The sequence below is a fragment of the Pan paniscus genome, chromosome 1 (assembly GCF_029289425.2).
Source record: "Pan paniscus chromosome 1, NHGRI_mPanPan1-v2.0_pri, whole genome shotgun sequence".
NCBI lineage: Eukaryota > Metazoa > Chordata > Mammalia > Primates > Hominidae > Pan > Pan paniscus.
This window is the reverse complement of record NC_073249.2, coordinates 1,510,565-1,537,253: the sequence shown is the minus strand read 5'-3', so window position 1 is coordinate 1,537,253 and position 26,689 is coordinate 1,510,565. Positions and strand designations below refer to the sequence as shown.

The following is a 26,689-nucleotide window of genomic DNA, read 5'->3' as shown; positions in this document are numbered from 1 at the left end:
TTTTCTGGGGTACACTTGTTCCTTCCCACAGGCCCTTTTGTTCTGAATTTTCCAGACCCCTGTGCAGATGACACTGTTACTTCCTCAGGCTGTTACCTGCCCCCTCAGGCCCTAAGCAGGTAACATGTACCTGCCTAAGAGCAGTGTTTCCTTTACATTTCAGGTTATATGCCACTTACAACATCAATTTAAGTGCGGCAAACATTCGTTATTCTAGGTTAGCATAAAATGGATTAGAAAATTTCACAGAGGACTATGCATGGTAGTGAGTCAGTTGTGTGTATGTGTGTGTGAAATGTGTTTCTTACACCGATATAAGTTTGAAAGTCACTGCTTTAGAGAGTTTCTGTTGGAACAAGCTTCCAAGCAACCCATACGTCTGTACTAGAGGAAAATCTAGGAATATCACTTTAAGGAAACAGGGTCGTGTATGGGAAGATATGGACTCAAAGAGTTTTGTAGAGCAAGGAAATCACAGCTGCTTAGCATGGGAGAGTTTGCCAGGATAAATGATGATGATAGGTTGACAGTGATAATGTTAATCATGCTAATTATGATAAAAATGAAACTATTTTTTCAACTCATGCATTTTCACCTTTTGACATTTCTGAAGTAGGAATATTTTAAGATTTAGTGGCAAGTCATAGTTTTTACTTCATATTTTCCTTTAAAATTTACACTAAAAAATAAAGGTGAGCTTCTCTGATTACTCTAAAAATAAATGAAATTACATCTATTTCCATGAACTACTTAGTTCCTGTAATGGCTAGTTTTGTGTCAACGTGACTAGGCTGTAGTACCCAGATATTTGGTCAAATACCAGTCTGAGTGTTGCTGTGAAAGTATTTTTTTCAGATGACATTAACATTTAGATTGGTAGACTTTGAGTAAAGTAGATTACCCTCCATGATGTGGATGGGCCTGATCCAATTCAGTTGAAGGCCTTAAGAGAAAACAGACTCAGGTCCTACAAGGAAGGAGGAGTTCTTACATCTGCTTTCAAGCTACAGCTGTAACATCAACTTTTCTCAGAGTCTCCAGCCTGCCCTGAAGAGTTCTGATTTGCCAACCCCCATAATTGAGTTAGCCAGTTTCTTCAAATAAGTACCCCCACCTCTTCACACACACACACACACACACACACACACACACACACACACACACAATCTTCTGTTGATTCTGTTTCTCTGGAGACCCCTAATACAGTTGTACTACAAACTTCCCAGAAGTTATATAAAATAAAGCACATCTTGATCAAATTTGGATACATTTTTGCCTTTTTTTACAGCCTCAAACTCTTTAGGTTAATGCGTAGTTTTCAAATTTCTTTTCTCGTGTTCAAATAGCTGTTTCTTCAAGCAGGACAGTCTTTCCTTATATTTTCAGTTCAGATTTCCTCATTGGATTATTAGAGATTAAAAAAATTATGGACATTGCAAAAAGGGAAAAGGGGAAACCAACTTACGTCTATACTACTTTATCTTCTGATTTCCGAAAGGGAAAAGAAGTTTGTTGCAATCTTCTGTGTTTCTTATTAAGCCTCTGAATTTTTTCACTGCTCTGTCTTGGATAGTTTTAGTATGCTTAGCCTGGTGTGTACTAGACATTGCCTCTGGCACTACACCACATGCATTTAGTGTGGGCCTATATAAACTTAGTCAAGCAACTGTGTTAGAAAAAAAATTTTATTCTGTGGTGAAATAAATCTTTTAGAATTTGAATTTACATTCTTGCATTTTTTTTTTTTTTTTTTTTTTGCAAGGAGAAAATCCTATAGGCATCTTTCTAACCATCCACCCAACTAGGAATTGGGAATCCAAAAAAATTGAGAATCCACTCAATTTTTATATACCTGCAGTATTAATTATAACAGGATTGATGAGACTGTTACAAGGTTGTAAGCATTTTCAACCGTTTATGAAAAACATAATGTATAACTTTTAATGAGAAATTTTTCTGAGTGCTCTAACAAATACTGCTTCACATTGCTAACACTCAGTTTAGTTTTAGAAAATATATATGAAATCCTCTATTGTATCAAAAATGTTTATCATTTTTAGTAAATAAATGAACCTCCATCTACTGTTTGTCAGTAGCTCTTGCTCTGCAGTTTGGGGTTGGCAACCTCCTACAGAACAGACGCCCCTTCAACCTATATACACTTTATCTCCTTTGAACCACTGTAGTTTTGGTCTCTGTTACAGCAGTGTAATAATCAAGTAATAATCAAGACCTATATGAAGAAAACTGGAAATCTTTCCTGAAGGAATAAAAGATCTACATGCATATATAGACAGGAATAATTCCTAACATTCATTGAGGTTTTACTGTGCTAGTCACTATATTGAGTACCAATTTCTCATTACTTAATTCTCTGCAGAAACCTTTCAAGACTGGTGTTTTTGCCACCCTTTACAGATAAAGACAACAGGGTTCAGAGAGGTGGGTTTATTGACCAAGGATTCATAGTCAAGTGAGGCATCAGGACCCATAGCAAGTACTTAATGACATGATCCCACCCTCGTGCTTCAGTTCCTTTGTTCATTATCCACATGGGAGTCTTGGTCCTGCAAACATGGTAAATTTTCCAGACATTAATTTAAAAATGTAGTTCAATACCAACCACAGTCCCAATAAGATATTGTTTTGGGTTAGGAGGAAACTAGCTGTGACTTTAACTTGGTAGAGCAGAACATAGTGACAACCATGAAAAGTCTAAATTAGAAAAATAGATAATGATTGATGCCTTGTTCTACTAGATGACAAAATATACCATACATCAACAGCTATTAAAAGTGTTACAAATGTGAATGAAATAAAATAAGTGAATAAATATTAATAGAATTGATATTCCTGAAATAAATTTGCACATATATGAAATTTTGAATATGGTAAAGGTATAATTTGAAGCAAATAATGAAAATACAGCTAGTGAAATAAATTGTTTTGGGACAATTGACTGAACATTTGGAAAACAACATCTGTCTTACACACACACACACACACACACTCTGCAGATGCAGTGAATTGAAAACCTAAATAGAAAATAGAAAACCATAAAACGAGAAGATAAATACAATCTGGAAGATCGCAGGCCATTTCTAAGCATAACTCCAAGCATGAAGGCTTATCATGCCCTTTACTTCTTCCAAATAGTCTGAAAATATGAAATTCCATACATCTAGGGTCTCTTAAGACATTTATTACCTGGGCCTGAGGGATCTCTCAGACCTCACTTCCCACCACTCTTTCCCTTACTCTCTTTCAGCCACACCAGCCTTTCTACACATGTAGCCCTTCCACTTCCAAAGCCTTGATACTGGCTACTCCCTCCCCTTGGGATACCCTCCATACCCATGCTGTGTGACTTCCTCCTTTGTTTCAGGGGAGAGTGCAAGTGGCAGTCCCTAGACCTCATGTCACCTTCTCCAGGCTCACCCTGCATGGCAGTTGATCGTATCTCTTAACCGACATTCTCATTTGCTTGCTTTGTTGGTGAATATTCTCTCTTCCCGAACTTTTGCATCCTATGAAAGCAGGGATATCAGTTATTTATTCCTGCATCTTCAGCCTCCAATACAGGCTGCATACATAAACCATGTTTAAATAATAATTCATTTCTTTGAATGAAATAATGAACAGTCCCACAACTAGAAGGCATAAAGGCATGATTGATAGTTTATTTAATACATATAACATTTAAAACTTTTGTACCACAAAGGAAACAAACAAAACATAGCAAAAGGATAAAATGTCCCACTAGAAAAACGATTCAACACTTATATGATGACAAAGATGTGTAGAATCATGTCAACTACCGCTACAAATCAGTAAGCAAAAAGGTAAAACAATGAAAATTTAAGAAAAAAACAATTTATTGAAGAAACACAAATAGCCCCAAAACATACCAGAAGATGTTAAACCTCACTAATGATTAAATCAATGACAAATAAAATGATACTGAGGTAAGATTTGCAAGTAAAAGTAAAGTTACTAACAAAATCAAATGTTAGTGAAACTGTGAGAATATATGCCTTTGTACACATTATTGGCAAAAGTACGAATTTGGTGTCTGAAGGGAAATTTAAGTATGTCCACATAATGTCAACATGTTCTATAAGGAAAAACAAACTAAAGCGCTTTTTCTATTCTCTCACTCAACAATCAACACAGAAGACTTCTGTGACTAAAGGTGATGGGGTTAAGCCCATACACCAAGCAAACAATCAGTCCTGTGGCAGACACCAGCTGGGTGTCCTTCAATTCAGTTTTGACACTATCTACCCAGAAATAATGCCAGGTCTGCTGGGTGAGGGCTAAGTCTCATAAGACATCCCTGTTTCCAATACCAATTATAAGCCTCAAGTTCTTTTTATCTATGCGTCTGACCAGTCAATCAGCTTTAAGTCTGGGTTACCACAGCCCCCTTCTTGGGTTCAATTAATTTGCTAGAGCAGCCCACAGAACTCATGGAGGCATCTACATTTAGCAGTTTATTGTAAAGGATATCGCAAGAGATGCAGATGAAGAGATGCATAGGGTGAGGTATAGGGAAAGGCTGTGGAGCTTGCATGCTCTCTCCAGGTTCACCACCTTCCAGGAACCTCTATGTCTTCAGCTATCTGGAAGCCCTCTGAACCCAGTCCTTGAGGGTTTTTATGGAGGCATCATTCTGTAGGCATGACTGATTAAATCACTGGCCATTGGTGTTCTGCTTAACATTCATCCCTTCTTCCCTCCATGGAGGTTGGGGGCTGGGTCTGACTATCTTAATTCTCTAATTCTGCCTTGGTCTTTCAGGTGCCCAGCTCCCATCCTGAAGCTACCTAGGGACTACTAGCCATTTGTCAACTTATTAACATACAAGTACCACTTTAAGGAATCCAAGGATTTTAGTAGTTGTATGCCTGGAAACCTGTTGAAGACCAAATATATGCTTCAGAGTATATACATGTGAATACCATTTGATTTTTTATTCTAAAATTTATCTTGAGCTACTAGTCAAGTTTGCAAGGATTTCAATACACATGAACTTATTGTAGCTTTGTTTGTAATAATGAAAATGAGAAATTCCACGGTGATTAGGTTTGAAATATACCTGTGCACAGCATGTGTTGAGATGAGAAAATATCTGTGATCTATTAAGTGAATTTATTTGCCAAGAAATCTTGAGCCTGCTATTCCCTGGGTTAGTTTCTGAATTCTTGCATTCCTTTCTTACCATGAGAAGCTTGCCATGTTGAGGGTGATTATAATTTTTAAAGTTTATATTTTTTACTCTATCTGGCTCACAACACTTGACCTAAAGTTCTGACAGAAGCTGGAAGATAAACTGGTGTGTGAGAAATTACCTAAGTCTGGGTGTTTCCAAGGCAGAAGCTGTGTCCAGTGCACATGTTCTGTGATCCCAGAGAGCAGGAAAGAGCAAGGACAAAGAGGGTTTGGCCATGACCAAGGGTGACTGGTGCTCCATCCTTCTGGAAACTGGGAGCTTTGTGAAATGCATCTTACTTCAGGAAGTGTGTCTCCACTGGCTTACATCCCCACAGTCAATGTGGCCTGGGTCCTTCACTCTCCACATTTCTCAGCTGTGCATGCTGTGGTGATGCATGACCCTCACAGTGTGCAGCATGGGAGGAAACCCATACATGAAGTAGAGGGTTCACAGAGCAGGTTTGGGATGATCCAGGTTTTCTGTCCTGTGAGAAGCCATCAAAGCCTATGGTTTCTGCAAGAGGAATAAAAGAAAAGATGGAGCCTAGAAAATTCTGACATATTAGGCTGAAAAGGGACCTGGCATCGAAAGACAAGTGGTGTCCAATATGGCATGTTAGCATTTTCCTCTTCATTTACTATAACTTAAATCCAAGTAAGATGGGACTTCCCTCTATTTAGAAAGGTCTTCTTTCACTTTCTTTCAGGATTTACTGCCTCAAGATGGTTATGTTGGAGGATTCCAATAGCTCTACTGGATGTGGAGCCAGAAATTGTGTGGAATGCCTGGTGTTTCTTTCAGTTCTTGGATGCCAACTGAGGTACAAATCACATTTCAAGTGTATTTCCTTGGGTTCTGGAGAGGGTGTCTTCATTTTCTGTTAAGCATTTAGGGAGCAGTTGGGTAAGCACATGACCAATCAGCCTGAGCATTTAAGGCAGTTGGAGGAGAGTGTGACTTATGGTCATCATTCTCCTCTGTGCTAAACAGGGGCTGATGGATGGTCAGGGCAAAGCACAGTGCTGTCCTCATGGTTCTGGGAGGGTCTGCGTTGTCTGCTATCCCCACATAAACTGATGAGGACCTGCACTCCTGTCCTGAGTTGACACCCAGCCTTGAGGTCAAGAAGATGACAGATATTTGGGGTAACGGGTCCCAGAGGGTCCTACTGCCACTTCCTCATTGCTTTCTCTGGAGGTTCTACCAACTTGACTACTGAGCTTAAACAAAGCCATGAACTGGCAGATGAAAATTACAGTGCATCCAAACTCCAGAGATTTTTAATTAGTCTTTTCAAGAGGTTAGGGAAAGTTTTTAGTATTCAGATTGAAGTTTTTCTTCAGATCTTGAATGTTTGAAAATTTTTTTATTTTAGCTTTTAGTGGACATATAATAATTGTACATATTTCTGGGGTAAACAGTGATGTTTGGAAGCACATAATGTATAGTGATCAGATAAGTGTGATTAGAATATCCATCATCTCAAACATTTATCGTTTCTTCATGCTGGGAACATTCAATATCCTCCTTCTAGCTGTTTGAAAATACAGAATATATTATTGTTATGGTCATCCCGCAGTGGTATAGAACACTAGAACTCACTCCTCCAATGGAGCTGTAATTTTGTATCCTTTAACAAATCTCTTCTCATTCCCCCACCCCTGCTATCCATTCCCAGCCTCAAGTATCCTCTGTTCTACTTATTTCTATGAGATCAACTCTTTTTTAGCTTTCACAGATGAATGAGAACATGCAGTATTTAACTTTCTCAAAAATTTTATCTAATACTTTAAAAGTTATGATTTCCCCCATTTGTTTCTGTTTCTTCGGTCTTTGGGTTCTAAACTGAGTAAAAAATGTCAGTAACTTGATTTCCTACCTTCCTGACTCATACTAATGTTATCATGTGTCTCTGACTCCTAGAGTACCTGCTGTCTGCTTTTTTACTTCCCCTTCCCCCACCCCCAAGCCCCCAAAATTGTATAATTATTTTTAAAATTTCATTTTAGTTTGTTTTTAATTCACAAATAACAATTGTACACACTTATGGGGTGCAGTATGATGTTTTGATACATGTATACTTGTGTAATGATCAAATCAAGGTAATTAACGTATCCATTACCTCAAACACTTGTCATTTCTTTGTGGTGAGAGCATTCAAAATCCTGTCTTCACAACATGAATGAACCTAGAAGACATTGTGTTAAGTGAAATAAGCCAAACACAAAGGGACAAATCCTGCATGATCTCACTCATATTTCATGTTTAGCCAACTGTTAAAGAAGGAAAAAGCATGGGCCAGTTTACAAATGAATCTGCATTATACACCAGCAACAGAAAGAAGCAAATGGCATTAAACCACAGTACCCCTCCAGGTGTTGCTGAAAGATGGTGAGGAAGGGAAACTTCCCAGTGGTCAAACTACAGGCAGTTTAGCTGGTTGTTAATTTTTTATAGAAGGAGACAGGCACAGAAGTTTGGATATGCACTGATTTAGGAGCATTGGATAACAAGTTTTTATTTTGCTGAGAGATTTGTGAAGAATAAGGCTGGAAAATTAATGGCAGGCAAATCTGGAGAAGAGGACATTGAAGAATTTCCTGAAAAGTGCACAGATCATGAAGATATCTGTCTGACATAAATGCCCATGAGAGGGCATCCACTGCAGAGATGGATCTTGGTGGTATGGTAGATAAGATGACTCATCTAGTAGGTAATCAGTCAATCTCTTTTGCCAGCAGGCTTGCTCATTGAGCCTATGAGAAATTTAACATGGAAGCAGGGATGGAAACTATGAATGGGCTCAGCATTATGACATTTCTCTCACCAAGGTTAGCATGTGATTTGGCACTATTTCCAGGCGTCTGGCTGGACTAGTAGCATAGTGATTACTCTGGACTCCTTTGAGCATAGAGTAAGCAATGTTAGTCTTTATAGGGACAGAATAATATTCTGGGGACAGTTTTGTCTTCCATGCCCGAACGATTTACGTAGTGAACAAAGCCTTAATCATCACCATGGCATCCCCTGCAATATCACCTGTAACCAGGAAACATATTTCACAGCAAAAGGGGTGTGGCAATAGAATTGCCCTTGGAATTCATGATTCTTACTTCATACCTCAATATTCAGAAGCAGTGGGCTTGACTGAATGATGGAATGGGCTTTATTGAATGATGGAATGGCCTGCTGAAGGTTTAGTTATTGAAGCTGAGAAACAATACTGTGTAAATAAGCACTGCTTTCCTGCAGGCTGCAGTGTATGCCCTAAACCTGCAGTCACCGTAACCTGATACATGAGTCCAGAAACCAACAAGACATGAGAGTGTCTCGTACATGATGCATAATAATCCAGTTGAAGAATGTTGCTTCACTTCACTGAAAGTTTGGGTTTGGTGTGATGGTTCAATTTACGTATCAACTTGGTTGGACTATGGTGCCCAGTTTTTGTTCAAACACAAGCCTCGGTGTTACTGTGAAGGTGTTTTTTTTTTTTTTTTTTTTTTTTTTTGATGCGATTAACATTTAAATCAGTAGACTTTTAGTAAAGCAGATTACCCTTTATAATGTGAGTGGGTCTCATCCCATCAGTTGAAAGCCTTAAGAGAAAAGACTGACCTGCTTCCAAAAAGAGGGAATTTTGCCTCCAGACTTTGAACTCAAGCTGCAACATCAACCTCTGTCAAAATTTACAGCCTGCTGGCTTGCCCTGCAAATTTCAGACTTGCCAGTTCCCTAAATTGTGTGAGCCTATTTCTTAACTCTCAATCTCTCTCACTCTTTTTTCTCTCTCTCTCCCTCAGGGTGTGTGTGTGTGTGTGTGTGTGTATTCTCTTTTACACATATTTTTGGTTCTGTTTCTCTGGAGGACCCTGACTAATACAGTGAATTGGAAGATCCTAGTACGAAAGGAAAGACTACTTTAATGACTACTTTCATATTATATACATATATATAATAAAATCAAAAACAGGAACTGCCACATGGTTTTGGTCTTCCCATGCCTTTGAATCATCAGGCAGAGAATGAGGTTACTCTATTGATAGAGGTGAACTCTAGTGATAGGTTACTCTATTGATAGAAGTTCTTTAACATCTGGAAAGACTAGCTGTTGTAAATTAGGACTCGTTTGTCCTTTAGATACACTGTATACATAGATAAGTAAAACAAAATGCACAATCATAAGAAACAATGGTGAATCTCGCCTCACTGTAAGCACACTGGCTTAGAGCTCTCTGCACCTCCCTTTTCCCCTCCTTCCCTGAACCAGTCCACAAACACCATGCCATCCCCCCCCCCCCACAAAATAACAGTTCCTATGAATTTTAACAAAAAGTTATTTACAAAATGTGTCATTTTACTACCTCTAATTTTAACATGTATCAGGTACTTCAGAACATCTAGAAGGAACAGACATCTCAAAAAAGCTTAGCGTTGTCACCTCTATATACAGAAGTAATAAAATGCACACAAAACAATGGATAGAATATGAAAATGTCTTGGAAATACGACCCGTCAGGACTAGGTAGGTCTCGCCCAACTGCGACAGAGCGGTCGCCCAGGACGTGGACCTGCCGGCTCCGTGGCCTAAACGGGCAGCCGAGCCCGCGCCTCTGGACCGCCTTCCTCGCCCTCCACAGCCTAACGGCCTCCGGGCGCATTTGGGCGGCGCCATGTTTCCTGCCCGCTTAGCGCCGCCACCCGAAGGCGCTGAGTCCCGGCGGCTCGGCGCGGTCTTGGTCTGGGTCGGTGGGGTTGGGCCGGGAGACCCGCGGCCGGCGGGGTCCAGGCTGGGGGAGGCCGCCGCTGCCATCAGGTCCCCGAGGTAGGGTAGGAAGAGGTTCGCCGCGGCTTCAAGGCCTGGGCCGAGCGGGGGAGCCACAGCGAGGGTTCCGGAGCCTGCAAGGCGGAGTCCCGGGCTCAGCTCACCCCAGGCGCAGGGCTGAGGGCTGGGAGGGCTCCGGGGGCTCTGGGGAACAGGCCGGCTCCGGTCTCCCCGCGCGCTCTCAGCATCGTCAAAGTTTATTATCCACGGAGCGTCCTGGAATCCACCCGCTTCGGATACTGAGGAACAGCTGAACAACAACGCAAGGAGTTTACAAAACAAGATGACAGTCAACATGTGTATATATAGCAAAAACCAACAACGCAATTTAACAAAACTATGATAATTAGCAAATAATAAATGTATTTTCTTGGTCTGGAAATGGCATGAGCACACTCCTTTCAGATTTCCATCTACCTTGAGCTCAAACAATATTAGAAGAAAAACGACATCCCAAGTGCCCTGTCTTCCAAGGTCACTTTGCTCGATGTAAACTTGATCTTCCTTCTCGGAAGGCACTGGAGTCTCTAAATTTGCGCCAGCTTGCCTGCAGAGCCACAGCAGTTCTCTAATACCGTGTGCCGGAGGGCGCTCTTCACCTCCGTGTTCCTCAGGGTGTAAATAAGTGGGTTCAGCGCAGGAGTGACTACGGTGTAGAACAGAGCTATGAACTTGCCCTGCTCATGGGAGATGCTCTTGGCTGGCTGGAGATACATGAAGATGATGCTCCCGTAAAACAGAGACACCACGGCCACGTGGGAAGAACAGGTGTTGAATGCCTTTCTCCGCCCTTCTGCTGACCTGATCTTCAGCACGGCCCGGGCAATGTGGCCGTAAGAGACCAGGATGAGCCCCAGAGGCAGGACAACAAAAACAAAGCTGGCCAGGTACATCTCCATCTCATTGAGGCTCGTATCCACACAAGCCAGTTGCATAATGAGGGGCATCTCGCAAAAGAAGTGGTCGATGCAATTGTTCCCACACAGCGGTAGGAGCATGGTGAGCGTGGAGCCCACCATGCTGGTGGTCAGACCCCCCAGCCAGGAGGCCAAAGCTAGCCCAAGGCAAAGCTGTGGATGCATAATCACAGTGTAATGGAGTGGCCTGCAGATGGCAGCGTAGCGGTCATAGGACATGGTGGCCAGCAGGACACACTCGGTTGCCCCCAGCCAATGGGAGATATAGAACTGGACCACACACCCTCCATAGCTTATGGTTTTCTGTGGTCCCCAGAGGTTAGCCAGGAGCTGTGGGACAATGCTCGTGGTGAAGCTTATGTCCAGGAAGGAGAGGTTGGCAAGAAAGAAGTACATAGGTGTGTGGAGGTGCACATCCATATGGGAGACCAGAATGATGATGCCATTGCCCAAGATTGATACCATGTAAAAACTCAAGACAACTATGAAGAGGACAGTTTCTAGTGAGGGTCGTGCGGAGAAGCCCAGGAGGACAAAGACTTCTGGAGAACTCACATTGGCTATTTCCATCATTGTATGCTGGGGGTGGGGCAAAAGGCCACCTGTGGGAAGAGCACAGGGCATACAGGGCATGAGACATGAAGCAATTACATCAGTTAGCAAACATTAAAAGTATATTTTAGTTCATTTTATCTTATTCTTTTTTAGAGACACAATCTCACTGTGTTGCCCAGGCTAACTTCAAACTCTTGGGATCAAGCAATCCTCCCACCTCAACTTCCTTAGTAGGTTGAGAATACAGGCACGCACTACCGTGGCTGGCTAAAAGTAAATTTTATACCCATTGTTTTCAAAAGTAGCCACTCAACAGCTATGTGGATGGCATTGCATTACCTTCCTCACGGCCAACTTGGACTGTATAATAAAAGACTGGGGGCGGGGTGTTCACTGTCTGGGGAAAATGGACATTCATGCAAAATCCTTAGCACTGTTTTTTTAAAATGGAAATAGTAACAACATCTATATGCAACCTAAATGTTTAGCAATAAAGGGTTAGTCAGGTAGAGGGTGGTCATTCATGTGATGAACCACTGTACAGGCATTAAAATTGTGCCCTCTCAAATTCCACAATCATCTGCAAATTTTTGCTGTCGTTAACTATATCCAGTTTTTTATCCCTTCTCACCACCCCTGCTCCTGCCACTCTGGCCCATCTTGCCATCATTTATCATCTGAATTTTGATCTAATACTCTAACTCATCTCTCTGCTTCTCCTTTGCTCCCCTTCCAAGTACTCTCAAAAAAGTGTTGGGGCTCAGAAAATGATACCCCACCATGACGGCCTCAGAAGCAAAAGTTTCTCTTTCTCCTGCCTTCTTGTCTGTGGCCCCTCATTCTTCCCCGCAGTTAGCCATAGAAATTAGAATCCCTCTTCCCCACGGTGACACATAGAAACCAGAGCCCCTTTTCCTCAAAGCCAGCCATAAAACCTAAAAATGTTACTCTAACTTTCCCTCCACCTTTCTGTGTTAAAACTAGCCATAAATAAATTATCTGACCTACCTTACTGGATTGTAGATCATAAGACCTCCATTCCAGAGAGGTCTTATTCCATACCAAGAAAAAAGGAACACTGCTCAGAGAGGCCAAAAAGAATCTCACGATGGGTCTTGCTGGGCTTCTTCACTCAGTCCATCAGTATTAGATCATGCCCTTCGTGTTCAATCGTATTTCTACATGGCTGTCCATATGGCTTTGAACCTAAGCATAAAAATGGGAAGTTTCTCTTGTATCTTTGGATTCTCATCTGAAGGCTCCTCTGTCATGTAAAACTATGATCAAATAAATGTGTATGTCTTTTCTCCTATGAATCTGCCATTTGTCAGTTGATTTCTGTGAAATTTCAGAGGACAAAGGTGAAATTTTCCCTCACTCCTACGAAAGCAATCACAGGATTACATTAAGACATATGATCACATCAGTCTGCTGCTCAACACCCTCATTGTCTTGGTACAAGGCTTGCAGCTGCATTTTGCTATACTTACAGTGCTTTCTCCCCAAGACATCCACACACCCCCTTCCTCACCTTCTTCAGGTCATTTTTGAAAAGTCACCTTCTAACTGAGGCCCTCCCTGACTGTGTTATATAATATTGAAAACTCTCACAACTCCCTTCTCTCTCTTTCCTGAATTATTTTTATATAAGGTGATAATCTTATAACAAATAAACTACTCTTATTTCTTTTGTTTGCTACCCGTCTCGCTCCACTAGATCATAAATTCCATGGAGCCATAGTTTTATCTTTTGTTTACCTCTGGGTCCCCAGTGTCTAACCCAGTGTCTGATACACAGTAGTCCCTTAATCAATATTCATGGACGTGCATCATGAAACAGGTTGCTAGAAAGGTTCTGTTGGGTGGAAGAGGCAGGACTAGAGTAATATGAAGGCAGAGTGGAAGGACTCAGCATAAACTTTCAGTAGTGTTGTCAGGAGAGAGCTCTTGGAACTGCCAGAGTCATGCAGAAGGGTCTGGACTATCCTCTGCTTTTGTACAGTTGGAATAAAACGAGCACGATTTAGCAGGGGCAGTGCATAAAGTCAGAAACTGGACAATTTCAGTGTGCTTCCGATGTCCCTGAAGACCTCTGGGGCCCTTCTTTGCAAAACATTAATTCTAGCCTGTATTTTAAAAAGGAGAATCAATTTATTATAGTTAAGATTCACCCAGATTAGGGGAACAGAGCAGCTGTGAACTTAACTATCAGCCTTCTTAAAATCCCAGAGAGTAGAATTTACCTATCCCTGTAACTGGAAGTCAATTAAACAAAATAGACATGAACAGACATGTGCATTCAGTTTTAAAAATACAGGTAGGTTTTCCATTGTGCATGTATAGAAATGAGGCTCAGAAAACTCCAGGCATTTGTTAAAATTCACATGTGGAAGCTGTCCCATTGTGGACTTACTGTGTCAGAATACTGAGACAATCATCTGGCCTGCATATAGTAGGCCAGGGAAGCATTAATACTATGGGAGAAGGCATCCTGGAGAATACATTCCAACCTCCTCCAAATCAGGGAGGCAAGCCGGGGGCGGTGGCTCATGCCTGTATTCCTAGCACTTTGGGAGGCTGAAGTGGGGGGAATCACTTGAGCTCAGGAGTTTGAGACCAGCTTGGGCAACATAGTGAGAGATTGTCTTTACAAAAAAATAAAATAAAATGACTGAGTGTGGCTGTGTGTGCCTGTAGTCTCAGCTACTTGGGAAGCTGAGGCCAGAGGATGGCTTCAACCCACGAGATCAAGGCTGTAATGAGGCATGATTGTGCTACTGCACTCCAGCCTGGGCAACAGAGCAAGACCCTGTCTCAGAACAACAACAAACAAACCAATCAGGGAGGTAGAGTTGAGACCTGTCAGAACGTGGATGTTTTCATCATGTGAATGTGAGAGAGAAAAGATGAACTGGGATTGGGAGAGTTAGGTACAACTGAGTCATGACAGTCAAAGTGGGTGTACTGTATATAGAGTCACCGCAGGTGAGCTGAAAAACAACAGGTTAAGCTGACAACTGCATTATGACCCATGGGTGTAAGTATATCCCATCTGTGGAAAGATAAAAATTTTGTTGACTCACAGTTGATAACATGCAGAAAATGTGTAAATGATGCTGAGAGGAACCACAAGGTCACTCATGAGGTAATAGTTTAGTAGAATTTTTGAGGAAAAAGAGATCTTTGTGGTGATCTGATCTACTTCTAGAAATGTTTAGTAACTTATCCAAAGCCCCTGGGCTGCTTAGTCATACTGGAGCTATACCCAAGATACTCAGATTCTTAGTACAAAAATAGCGTTTTCAGTAAAGGAAGAGGTTTGCTTACCCACAGAGATTCACCAAAATTGTCACAATTAAAAACTCACTTTTCAAAATGCAACCCTATCCCAAACACTGTGCCATTAAGACAAAGATAGCATACTGAAAGTTAAGGAAACGTCTTGAGTTCAAATTTTGTCTGAGTTAACTAGGCAGTCACAAACTGTATCGCAGAACATAGGCAACCTGCTAGAATATCAAAGGCCACATGACAAAATCAGATCATTTAAATGGATCAGTGCTCATCAATTTTAATTGGAATTACCAGAAAGTCTGAGATCCCAGTTTATCTTAAATACCATAAACAACAACAACAACAACAAACAAACGACAAAATTCAAAATGTCACTTACTAATGGTGAGCTAGCAGCATCATCTCTATTTATGCAGGGTGGAAATGTTGTAAAATGGGCAATATTTTATTAAAAAGACTGATAACATTCATGAATTCAATGCGTGTGGCATTAAAAAAATAGGAGTTTAGCCAGGGGATTTTAAAGCCCTGCAAATAGTGGAAATCTCTAAGTCGGTGGTAGCAGACGTGTTAGATTCTGTTCAAATTCATGTCTAAAGGACACATTATTAAGTATTTAAATCACAATGGGATTGAACTAGCAGAAAGCACTTAAAATACTTTGTAAGAAAATTGATAATCAAAGGAGTGAGAATGGCTCATGGTGTTTCCAGAATGAGAAATTATATGCAGACCCTAAAGGGCGAAGTGTGACATAAAGTCCTTATAATTCCAAGACATTGATTGTAACCCCTGGAGCCTTCAGGAGGGAGCCTGAGGGTGATGGCATATATCAGGGGAGTAAAAGTGGAGGGAAAAAAGCTTTTGGGATTTCTTTCCCTATTGGATAATTATAACTTCATTGTATTACACACACAGAATTGTTTCTTTTTTATGACTGGAATATTATTTTAGTTTTTATACTGCCAAACTGCTTATGGAGCGTAAGAATCAAGTCTCTCTATCATGTAGTGAGGGAGATAGTCTGAGACATTTGCTCATTCTGTTAATTTTGATACATGCTGCTATAGACTCTTTTTTAAAAAAAAAACCATTGATTTTATTATTGGTGTATACATCAGTGATGAGATAATGTTTTTCTTAATAAGTTAAATTTATCAATTTATTTTTATTTTGGTAAAATACAGATAGCATATAAATTTATCATTGTAACTATTTTAAGTGTGCAAGTCAGTGGAATTAAGTTCTTTCACAAGACTGTACCATCACCTCTATCAAGCGTCAGAACTTTTTCATCACCTCAAATGGAAAACCTGTAGCCATCGAGCAGTCAGTCTTCATTTGCCAGCTCTCCCTAGCCCTGCCAGCCACTAATCTGCTTTCTCTATGTATGGATTTGCCTATTTTGGATATTACATATAAATGGACTTATATCGTACATGTTATTGTGTCTGGTTTCTTTCATTTAACATGATATTTTCAAGGTTCATCTATGTTGTAGCGTGTATCAGTACTTCATTCTCTTTTAAAGAGGAATAATATTCCATTCTATGACTCTACCACCTTTTGTTTATTCATTTGTTGACAGACATTTGGGTTTGTTTGTTGATGAACATTTGAGTTGTTTCTACCTTTTGGCTATTGTGAATAGAGCTGCTGTGAACATTCACATACAAGTTTTTGTTTGAACTCTGTTTCTGATTCTATTGGGTATACCTGGGAGTCGAATTGCTAGGTCTTATGGAAATTCTATGAACAACTTACTATTGAACCAGCAAACTTTTCTGCTGCAGCTAAACCGTCTTTACATTTCTACAAGCAATTTGTGTTTCAGTTTCTCCACATAATCACCAGCACTTGTTATTTTCCACTTTTTACAATCTTTTTTTTTCCTTTATGGCCATCATAGTGGATACAAAGTGGCATCTCATTGTGATTTTGATTTGTGTTTCCCAGCAGCTAATAATATTGTGCATTTTTTAATGTGCTTGTTGGCCACTTACTTGTCTTCTTTGGAAAAATGTCTATTCAAGTCTTTTGCCTATTTTTTGATTGGGTTGTTTGTCTTTTTGTAAGTGTTCCTTATATACTCTGAATATTATACCCTTATGAAATACATGATTTGCAAATATTTTCTCTCATTCTGTATATTGTCTTTTAACTCTTTTGACAATGTCTTTTTGATGAACAAAAGTTTCTAATGTTGATGACTAATTTATCTATTTTTTTTTGTTGTTGTTTTTGGTTTTCATGTCATATTTAACAAAACAGTGAGACTTCTAAGGTCATGAAAATGTACTTCTATGATTACTTCTAAGAGTTTTATAATTTTTTGCTCTTTCATTTAGGCTTTTGATGTATTTTGAGTTACTTTTTGTATACGCTGTAAGGTAGGGTCCAACTTCATTCTTTAGCAGGTGTCTATCCAGTTATGTTGAACCGGATATATGTGTTGAAAGGATTACACTTTCTCTATTGACACCCTTGTCAAAAATCAAGTGACATAAACCCATAGATGTATGTTAGCTAGTATCTAGTCTAATGGGTCCAAATATGAACCGTATTCTGAAGACTCTCTGAATTATATTCCTGGCCAGCACCTCTATGCCAAACTTCAGATTCACATATCTAACTGCCTATACTACAGCTTCATTTGGATGGTGTTGTGAACTGAATTGTGCCCTACACCCATTCATATGTTGAAACCATAACCCACAATGTGACTATATTTGGAGATAGGGCCCTTAAGGGGATAATTATGAGTAAATGAGTTTATAAGAGTGGCAGCCTAATGTCATAAGATTGGAATACTTATAAAAAGAGTAAGAAATACTAGCTATCTTCCCTCCCTCCCTACTCCAGTCTCTTTCTTTCCACACATGCACAGAGGAAAGGCCAGATGAGGATACAGCAAGCAGGCAGATGGCTGCGAGCTGGAAGGGAAGCGTCATCAGAAACCAACCCTGAGGGTATCTTGATCTTGGACTTCCAGTCTCCAGAACTGTGAGAAAATACATTTCTGTTGCCTGCCACCACCCAGTTTGTGGTGTTTTGTTATGATATCCCGACCTGCCTAATACAGATGGCTAATGCAAAGCTCCAGTGCAACACTTTAGAAAACGAACCCTGTTGTACACCTGACCTCCTCCAGCTGCAGTCTCCTCTTCTCAGTTGATGACAACTGAGAACTCTATTCTTCCATTTGCTTAGTCCAGAAGCTTGGAGTCCATGTGGTTCCAAACCCATGGCACAGTATGCCAATCACTGAAATGATGAGTTTTGTGGCAGAGAATGAGTTTATTTATGAGGGAGTCAAGTGAGAAAGCAGGAGAACAGGTCTCAAATCAGTCTCCCTGAAAATGGGATTTTAGGGATATTTATGGGATAGAGGAGTGAGGTGGTCCAAGGTGTAGGAAAATGTGATTGGGGTAGGAAAAAATGAGGTAATCAGTAATCTGCTCAAATACAGTCAAACTTCATGGCTCTTCATAGCACACATGTTCACAAAATGGTGTTGTTAACATGATCTGAGGGTGGAGTTTTGGGCACTGTGACATCCAAAGGTCACCCATTGGATATTCACGCAGGTCCAGTTGGGGGCCAGTGGTTTCAGCTAGCTTGAACTGGACAAGAGTTGACCCTCGTTCCTGAAAAGAACTTAAGCAATCGTTACCACAGTGATCTATACGTGAGAGATGTTATCTCTAAGGAAACTGGTGGCAGTTTTATTATATTTTTTTTATTATATATTGCTTAGCTATGTGACCTTTAGCTATGAAAATCTTAAAATAAACTAGAAGCAAGTGACTGACTAAAAGCAAGCGACTAAAACCAGTGAGGCAAGTTAAGTCTGGGCCTAATCAGGGGAGCCCTCGGCCTCAAACATTGACCCCTCTCATTTCCACGACCTCTGTTCCTCACATATAATCTGTCAGCAAATCCTTTTGACTCTACTTTTAAAGATATCCAGATTACAATCATTTTTACAATGAATCACCCTGTCTCAGCTAGATTACTTGTATTAAAATCACAATGATTTTACTTGAAAACGCTTCACTGACTTCCTACCTGACTCTGTAAATACCCCATGTTGTTTCATAATCCATGAGTATCTACCGTCTGCGCCTTCCCCCTCCACACACATTACCTCTCTGATCCCATTTCCCACCACTTCTCCCATTCCTCCCTCGACTGCAGCCTCACGGGCTTCCTTGCTCCTCAAAAACACCAGGCTCTCACTTGCCATGCTGCTTTTAGCTCTGCTGGTTCCTCTGCCTAGAATAGTCTCTCTCTCTCTCTCTCTTTTTGATACAGAGTCTCGCACTGTTGCCTGGGCTGAAGTGCAGTGGCCCGATCTCAGCTTACTGCAACCTCTGCCTCCCGGGATTACAGGCATGTGCTACCATGCCTGGGTAATTTTTTGTATTTTTAGTAGAGATGGGGTTTCACCATGTTGGCCAGGCTGGTCTCGAACTCCTGACTTCATCATCCACCTGCCTCAGCCTCCCAAAGTGCTGGGATTACAGGCTCGAGCCACCATGCCCAGCCAGTTTCCATCTCTTAACAAGTGCTTGGCTGAGGCCTCACATCTGTCCTTAACCTTCACCTCAGAGGCATCTTCCCTGATGGTGTTACTTCGAATTGTCAAACTTATCCTTTTCCCACTTCTGCTCTATTTCTCTCCGGAGCACTGTTCAGCACGTATTGAAGCATTCTACACGCTTATTTTTACTTATGTGTCTTGTTCTGTCAGAATAGAGGCTCATGAAGGCAGTGGTGTCTACCTTGTTTCTTCTGCATCCCCAGTTTCCGAGCATGGGCACGAAGATGCAGCTTAATAAAGGAGTGCTGATGAGTGAGCAGATGTGTGAACTGAAGGTGGGGGCAGTGACCACTGTGGGGATGCAAGAGCAAGTGGAGGAGGGAGGCCTCACTTTATTGCAAACGAGCAAGCTTTCTGCAACGCGTCAGGAGGATTAGAAAGGATAAGACTGCGCTCTGGGTTTTGCAGTTTCTCTTTTCTTTTCAATTCACGTAGAATACACTCACTCCACTACCAAATATTTGTCATTCATGCATTTCCTAAACTGTAACCACCTGCAAGGAAAAAAACTCAAGAGCCTTTGAGAAAGTTGTAATGTCTTGCATATCCTCATTTTTATATGTTCTCTATTTCTGTTTAGAAGGCGTTGAGTTACTGAGGATTAAAAATAAAAGAAACTGCTGAAAAGGATTTTTTTCAAAAATGACACAAATATTCTTTTAAATGACAATTACACTACTCAAGCCTTTTATTTTTTCACTCAGACATTTCTTTACCTATTTGGTCATAGTTTTGTCTAAACATATGCTGGTTTAAATTAAAATCCTGTGACTATTTTCTTGCAAAAGGTTTTTCAATTTTTTTTTCCTATTGAAGCTATTAAAACAACAAGGAAATGCCTCTTGCTAGTTAGAGCAATGCATTGCTTATAATTAATGTCTTTTGGCAATTTCCCAGCAATTGAGCTTCTCAGAACTCAAGTTTCCATGGTATATCCTTGAGCAAAGCAGTAGGTTTGGCCTCCCATGTCATATGGATCACAGTTGGTGGGGTAGAATATTGAGGACTAATTCAGCTATTCATTATATGTCGGTATTTTCCGCATGGTCTCATCATGGCCTATATGGAGTACTCAGTCTCATCCCAAAATGGCTGAAACTGGGGTGCAGATGGAACCAAGGTGGAACCCAAATAAAAAATCAGGTCTCCTGCACACAGAAAATGAATGGTGTTTTCAAATCAAACTACAAGTCAAAAAACACATAGACAGACACTCCAAATTTGAGATGTTGGCCTGAAACCCGGCTGCTTCTTGAAATAGAAAACCTTAGGTGAGTAGTAATAGGGATTTCTATTTTTAAGAATGGCAGAGGACTCCTAGAAAAGATGGATAGAAAAACCTGGCTGAGCACAGTGGTTCACATCTGTAATCCCAGCACTTTGGGAGGCTGAGGTGGGTGGATCACTTGAGGTCAGGAGTTTGAGACTAGCCTGCCCAACATGGTGAAAACCTGTCTCTACAAAAAAACACAAAAATTAGCCAGGCATGGTGGTGTGTGCCTGTAGTCCCAGCTACTCAGGAGGCTGAGGAGGGAGAATCGCTTGAACCCAGGAGGCAGAGGTTGCAGTGAGCCGAGATTGTTCCACTGCAGTCCAGCCTGGGCAACAGAGTGAGACTCTGTCTCAAAAAAAAAAAAAAAAAAAAGAAAAAAAAAAAAGGAAAAAGAAAAGGTGAATAGACAAACTAATAACTAATAAATATGCTTTTTGTGTTTTCATACCGCAACTAATTTATTTTAGAAAAAATGCATGCCAAGCTGGGCATAGTGGTGCATACCTGTAGTCCCAGCTACTGGGGAGGCTGAGGCAGGAGGATCATTTGAGCCCAGGAGTTCTAAGCTTTAGCATGCTCTGATCATGCCTGGGAATAGCCAGTTCATCTCAGCCAGGGCTACACAGTGAGACCTTGTCTTTTAAAAAAAGGAAGAAAGAAGTAAAAAGCAAAGAAAATGAAAGAAAATGTATGCCAGTATGATATTTTCAATGCAAAGTAACTCCTTGTAGAATACTGATGGTCCAAGGAGCAGCATATGGAAAAGGTGGAAGGAAATAATTGCACAGAAAATCCCAAAGTGGATCATTCAGTTCTTGTAGGTATATTTTGTTCTAGACTTTGCATTTTTAAATGTACTTTGAGTGTCCAAATACCTCAAATAGAAGAGCGAATTGCTCTCTAGATTTTGGGTTTATGCAAACCTGAAATTTTCAGTATCAATAAAATCTTTAAATTTTACTTGCTACATACTTCATGAAGGGAGATGTTGCTTGACATTTTAATTTTACCTAAACTAAGCCTGAAACAGGTTATTTTTTAAACTACAGTATCTAGTCACCCCTGTGATGTGAAAGCTCCTCTTCTACAAAGAATGTCATGAATTTAGCAAACAAGGGCTTCTAATTTAATGACTATTTGACTAGAATTATTAAAATTCTACTTAGTCCAAAATAAAATTACCAAGAAGAATATGTAAAATACATAGGAAATTAAAAATAGAATTTGCCCCAAATAATCAGTGGAGGAGTAATTGTCTACAATTAGTTGGCAGCAAGCTGCATGAGACCTGGTAGAAGACAGAGGATCTGTGCAGAATAATATGAGGAAGCACATATTCTGCAACCAAATATCTGTCCTTAGCTTCCCTAACTGCAGGATCTAATCAACAGCGGGGCCAGCAGGGAGCACCAAGCTGGCCTTACTCAGTCTCAGGGCTAGAATCAGTGCCCTTGAAAACAAGGCGAAAGAAATGCCCATCGTTTGGATGTAATATAATTGTCTCTAGTACAGTATGTCTTTCAATTGGAAGCATAAGAACAAGATGTTCAAAGTTGTTATTAAGCATGTGTCAAAGCATTAGTTATTGATATATTAGTATTTATTGTTACGGTAGCCCCCCTTATCAGTTACCCACGGTGTACTACAATAAGGTATTTTGAGAGAGACAGAACACACATTCACATAGCTTTTATTACAGTATATTGTTATAATTGTTCTATTTTTTATTATTAATTTCTTGCTGTGCCTAATTTATGAATTAAACTTTATCATAAGTATTTATAGGAAAAACATCGTATATACAGGGTTCCGTAGTATCCACGGTTTCAGGCATCCACTGAACTGGGAGGGTCTTGGAAATTATCCCCCATGGATAAGGCGGAACACTGTATTATAGTAATTATCATGGACAAAGCAGAAAGACAAAAGAGCTGGTTCTAAAAGCATTTGAATAAAAGGGACTTATATAGAGTTACTCCAGAAACAAATACCCAAACTAAGATTACTAAACTATATATGAATTTATTTAACTTTCTACTTAAAATAAATCAAAACTACTTACTTCTCTACCAGCCATAAGTTATTGGTAGTAACTTACCAATTTCTGCAGGTTAACCTCTAATCTTATTTAAAAAATTTTTTTAGAGACAGGGTCTCACTCTGTCACCCAGGCTGGAGTGCAGTGGCATGATCATAGCTCACTGCAGCTTCAAACTCCTGGGCTCAAGGGATCCTCTAATATCAGTCTCTGGAGTAGCTGGGACTGACTACAAGTGTGCGTCACCCTGGTTTAACTTCTAATTTTATGTGAACAAGAGAACCTTTATAAGTTGCTAATTCTTATGTCAAACAATTAAAACAATGGGCACCAGAGCAATGAAAAACAAGCTGAGTTGATCACTGATAAAGGATAGGACCACATGTCACTAAAAGAAACACACCAAGCAGGCTGCTGAATGAAAACTTCATGTGAGGTTGTAGAGAGAGAGCTCATGATGGCTGTGCTGATGAAAGGTCGACATTTTGCATACTTGGAAGGACAGAATTAGGCCACAGATCTGTAGACAGTTTGTTAAACTGAATTGTATCATTCATCAGTCAGGAAAACATTTTTAGTTAGGTCCTGATTCTAAAAGAGTTGGTAAATAAGACCTCTCCAAGTTTTTCAACACTATTAGCTTTGGGTTTTATATCCTTCGAAGTTTCTGTTCATATAACAGCTTCTGCCCGGCAGCTGCACGTAGGGAAACACAACTCTCAGCTGTGATATATTCAGGCAAGTGGTGTCATAAAGAGAAACCTTCCATTTACATTTGCAAATATATCGTGACCACAAAGGTACATTCCCCACAAGTTCCACATGAGGATCAATTAGGCTAATAAGAAAATTCTTGTCTGGGCAGGGTGGCTCACACGTATAATCCCAGCACTTTGAGAGGTGGGTGGATCGCTTGAGCCCAGGAGTTCAAGACAACATGGCAAACATGGAAACATGGACAACAGGGCAAAACGCTGTCTCTACCAAAAAAACAAAAACAATAATTATCTGGGCATGGTGGCATGCCCTGTAGTCCCAGCTACTCGGGAGCCCAAGGCAGGAGAATCACTTGAGCCTGGGAGGTTGAAGCTGCAGAGAGCAAAGATCACACGCTGCATTCCAGCCTGGGCAACAGAGCAGGACCTGTCTTAAAACAAAAAGCAAAACAAAACAAAAACAAAAAAGAACTTTTTTTAGTATGAAATAATAAATAACCAAGCAATCTTCATTTTCCCTTTTACCAAATTTGAGGTAATTTTTTTGTATCATACAACAAATATAACAAGATTTAAATGTAGTCAAGCAATGACATTGAAAACACTTGAAGCCAAATATCCCATTTGGTGAAATGCTAGCTTTTTCATTGGGTAATTCTCATCTTATTGGTCATTCCTTAAAAATGAAATAATTGAGTCAGATTTGAGAGTTTGTTTCTCTACCCTGTACTTAGGTAAGGAATTGGCTTTGGTTCCAACATTATCTGCAAATGAGCAGGGACTCGCTGTCAACAGGTATGCCCTGTTTCAGTGCACATGCTTGGTCTGGCCCCATGCCTTGCAGGACTGACTGACACAAGATCTCCTATTCCTCTGGTGGGCAACTCCTGTTGTAGATTTAATATTACAAATATGTACAATTTTTTATATAGACAAATTTGCCAGCTAGTATTAACAATTATAAGCACTGTCAATAATACTGTCAGGATTTATTTGTAAGAATATTAACTGTAGCATTATTGCAACAGAAAAACTGGACATAACAACAAAAAAAGAACTGGTTGAAAACTATCATTATGACGATTATGCAGAGGGGTACTTTGCACCCATTAGTAATGATGTTAAGAAAATATATTTAATCATAGTCATCCTAACAGGTATGAGAGCTCTCATCATGGTTTGGATTTGTATTTCCCTAATAATTAGTGATGTTGAATATCTTTTCAAAGACCTCTTGGCCATTTGTATGTCTTCTTTGGAGAGGTGTCTATTCAGTACCTTCGCCCATTTTCAAAATTGAGTTATGTTTATTTATTTAGTTATTTTTGCTATTGAGTTGTGTGAGTTCCTTAAATTTTTTGGTAATTAACCCCTTATTAAATATACAGTTTGCAAATATTTTCTCCCACTCCATAGGTTGCCTTTTCACTCTCATTGTTACAGCATAGTATCTCCAGTTAAACACAAGGTATTGTGTACTTAACAATTCGTTAAGAGTGTAGATCTCATGTTAATTGTTCTTACTACAAAAAGAAAAAAGAAAAAATCACGAAGAGATACAAGGGAACTGTTGGAGATGATAGATATCTTTATTACCTTGACTGTGGTGATGGTAGCATAAATGTACGCATATGTCCCAACTCATCAAATTATGTACATTAATTATATTCACGTTCTTTTATATCAATATATCAACAAAGCTAGGAAAGAAAGAAAATAAATTTTTGTTTGTTCATTTTGTTTTGTTTTGTCTAATGATGGGACGGTTTCGCTCTGTTGCTCAGGCTGATGTGCAGTAGCTATTCACGGGCATGATCATTGCACACTACAGCTTCGAACTCCTGGGCTCAAGCAATCCTCCTGCTTCAGCCTCCCAAGTGGATGGGACTACAGGCACATGCTACCACACCTGGCTGAGAAAATGGTCTTTATTTTTTATTTATTTATTTATTTTGAGACGAGTCTCGCTCTGTCACCCAGGCTCGAGTGCAGTGGCGCGATCTCGGCTCACTGCAAACTCCGCCTCCCGGGTTCATGCCATTCTCCTGCCTCAGCCTCCCGAGTAGCTGGGACTACAGGCGCCCGCCACCACACCCAGCTAATTTTTTGTATTTTTTTAGTGGAGACTGGGTTTCACGGTGTTAGCCAGGATGGTCTCAATTTCCTGACCTCATGATCCGCCCGCCTCGGCCTCCCGAAGTGCTGGGATGACAGGCGTGAGCCACTGCGCCCGGCTGAAAATGGTCTTTAAAACTGTATTTAATGGCATGACAACACTTATGTGCAAAGGATGATCCTATTTTTGGAAACTTTTAAATCAGTGGGTGCATGTTTGTTTTCACAAAGCAAGGATGATAAATGTGTGCACCAGAATTCACAAGGGGGCTGGATGTGGTGGCTCAAGCCTGCAATCCCAGCACTTTGGGAGGCCAAGGCAGGAGGATCGCTTCAACTCAGGAGTTTGAGACCAGCCTGGGCAACGTAACAAGACCTTGTCTCTACTAAAATTAAAAAAAAAAAAAAAAAAAAGATTAGCCTAGGGTGATGGCACACACCTGTGGTCCCAGCTACTTGGGGGATGAGGAGGGAGGATCGCTTGAGTCTGGGAGGTACAGGCTGCAGCTGAGCCCTGATCATGCCATTGTACTCCAGCCTGGGCAACAGAACAAGACCCTGTCTCAAAGACAAAAACAAACAAAAAAGCACAAGAAGGTAGTTGGGGGTAGTAGGATTCTGGGTTATTTAAATATTTTATTTTTTCTTATTTGTACTTAATTTTCTACATGGCATTGAGAACTTAAATCAAGTTGAATATTGTGCATGTCTTTGTTCTCAAACAGCAGCCATGGCCATAATAATGGCAGGATACCTTCGGTTTACTGAGACTCCCTTTCACGTAGCTCCTATCCATTCTGCAGATGGAGAATGTGAGTTCCAGGAGATTTGTTTACCAGACCAATTTATGCTAGGATGGGACACAATGGGAGTTAGAGGTGCTGAAAAAATGGAAACCTTTCGTGTTACCACATTTCTGTCATTCGGTGACTAAAAACTAACATGGACCTATTGCTTGAGCATTTGAGGATTAATGAGCTTATTTGTGAGTAATCAGATAAGAGAAACAAAGATTTATTTCAGTAGCTCTCAAATTTTAGTAGGGAACAGGAGGAATCCACCCCTGAGAGTTTCTGATTCAGCAGGTTTTAGGTGGATCTTGAGAATTTGCATTTCTAATAAGTTCTCAGTGATGCCG

General features: G+C 40.3%; 2 protein-coding genes across 4 annotated transcripts in view; one reads left to right on the top strand and one right to left on the bottom strand.

Annotated features, from left to right (window-relative positions):
* Positions 1-26,689, top strand: part of GCSAML (germinal center associated signaling and motility like) — a 58,610-nt gene that overhangs the window by 1,583 nt on the left and 30,338 nt on the right. For 2 of the 3 annotated variants that reach the window (XM_063607813.1, XM_063607796.1), the window contains 2 exons: positions 4,801-4,953; positions 5,922-6,035. In XM_063607813.1, the coding sequence (XP_063463883.1) occupies positions 4,904-4,953; positions 5,922-6,035 (164 nt within the window). In that variant the 5' untranslated portion in view covers positions 4,801-4,903. The remainder of the gene's footprint in view (positions 1-4,800; positions 4,954-5,921; positions 6,036-26,689) is intronic. The other variant, XM_057298623.2, reaches the window with a different exon arrangement.
* LOC100980406 (olfactory receptor 2C3) lies at positions 8,100-14,157 on the bottom strand. Its single transcript, XM_055092435.3, has one exon. It carries the CDS (start codon positions 11,588-11,590, stop codon positions 10,568-10,570), a length of 1,023 nt encoding a protein of 340 aa, XP_054948410.1. The 5' UTR covers positions 11,591-14,157; the 3' UTR covers positions 8,100-10,567.

What these genes read in the sequence shown, in the direction of transcription:
- LOC100980406 (XM_055092435.3), bottom strand. Translation starts at nt 11,590, where the DNA reads ATGCCCTGTATGCCCTGTGCTCTTCCCACAGGTGGCCTTTTGCCCCAC.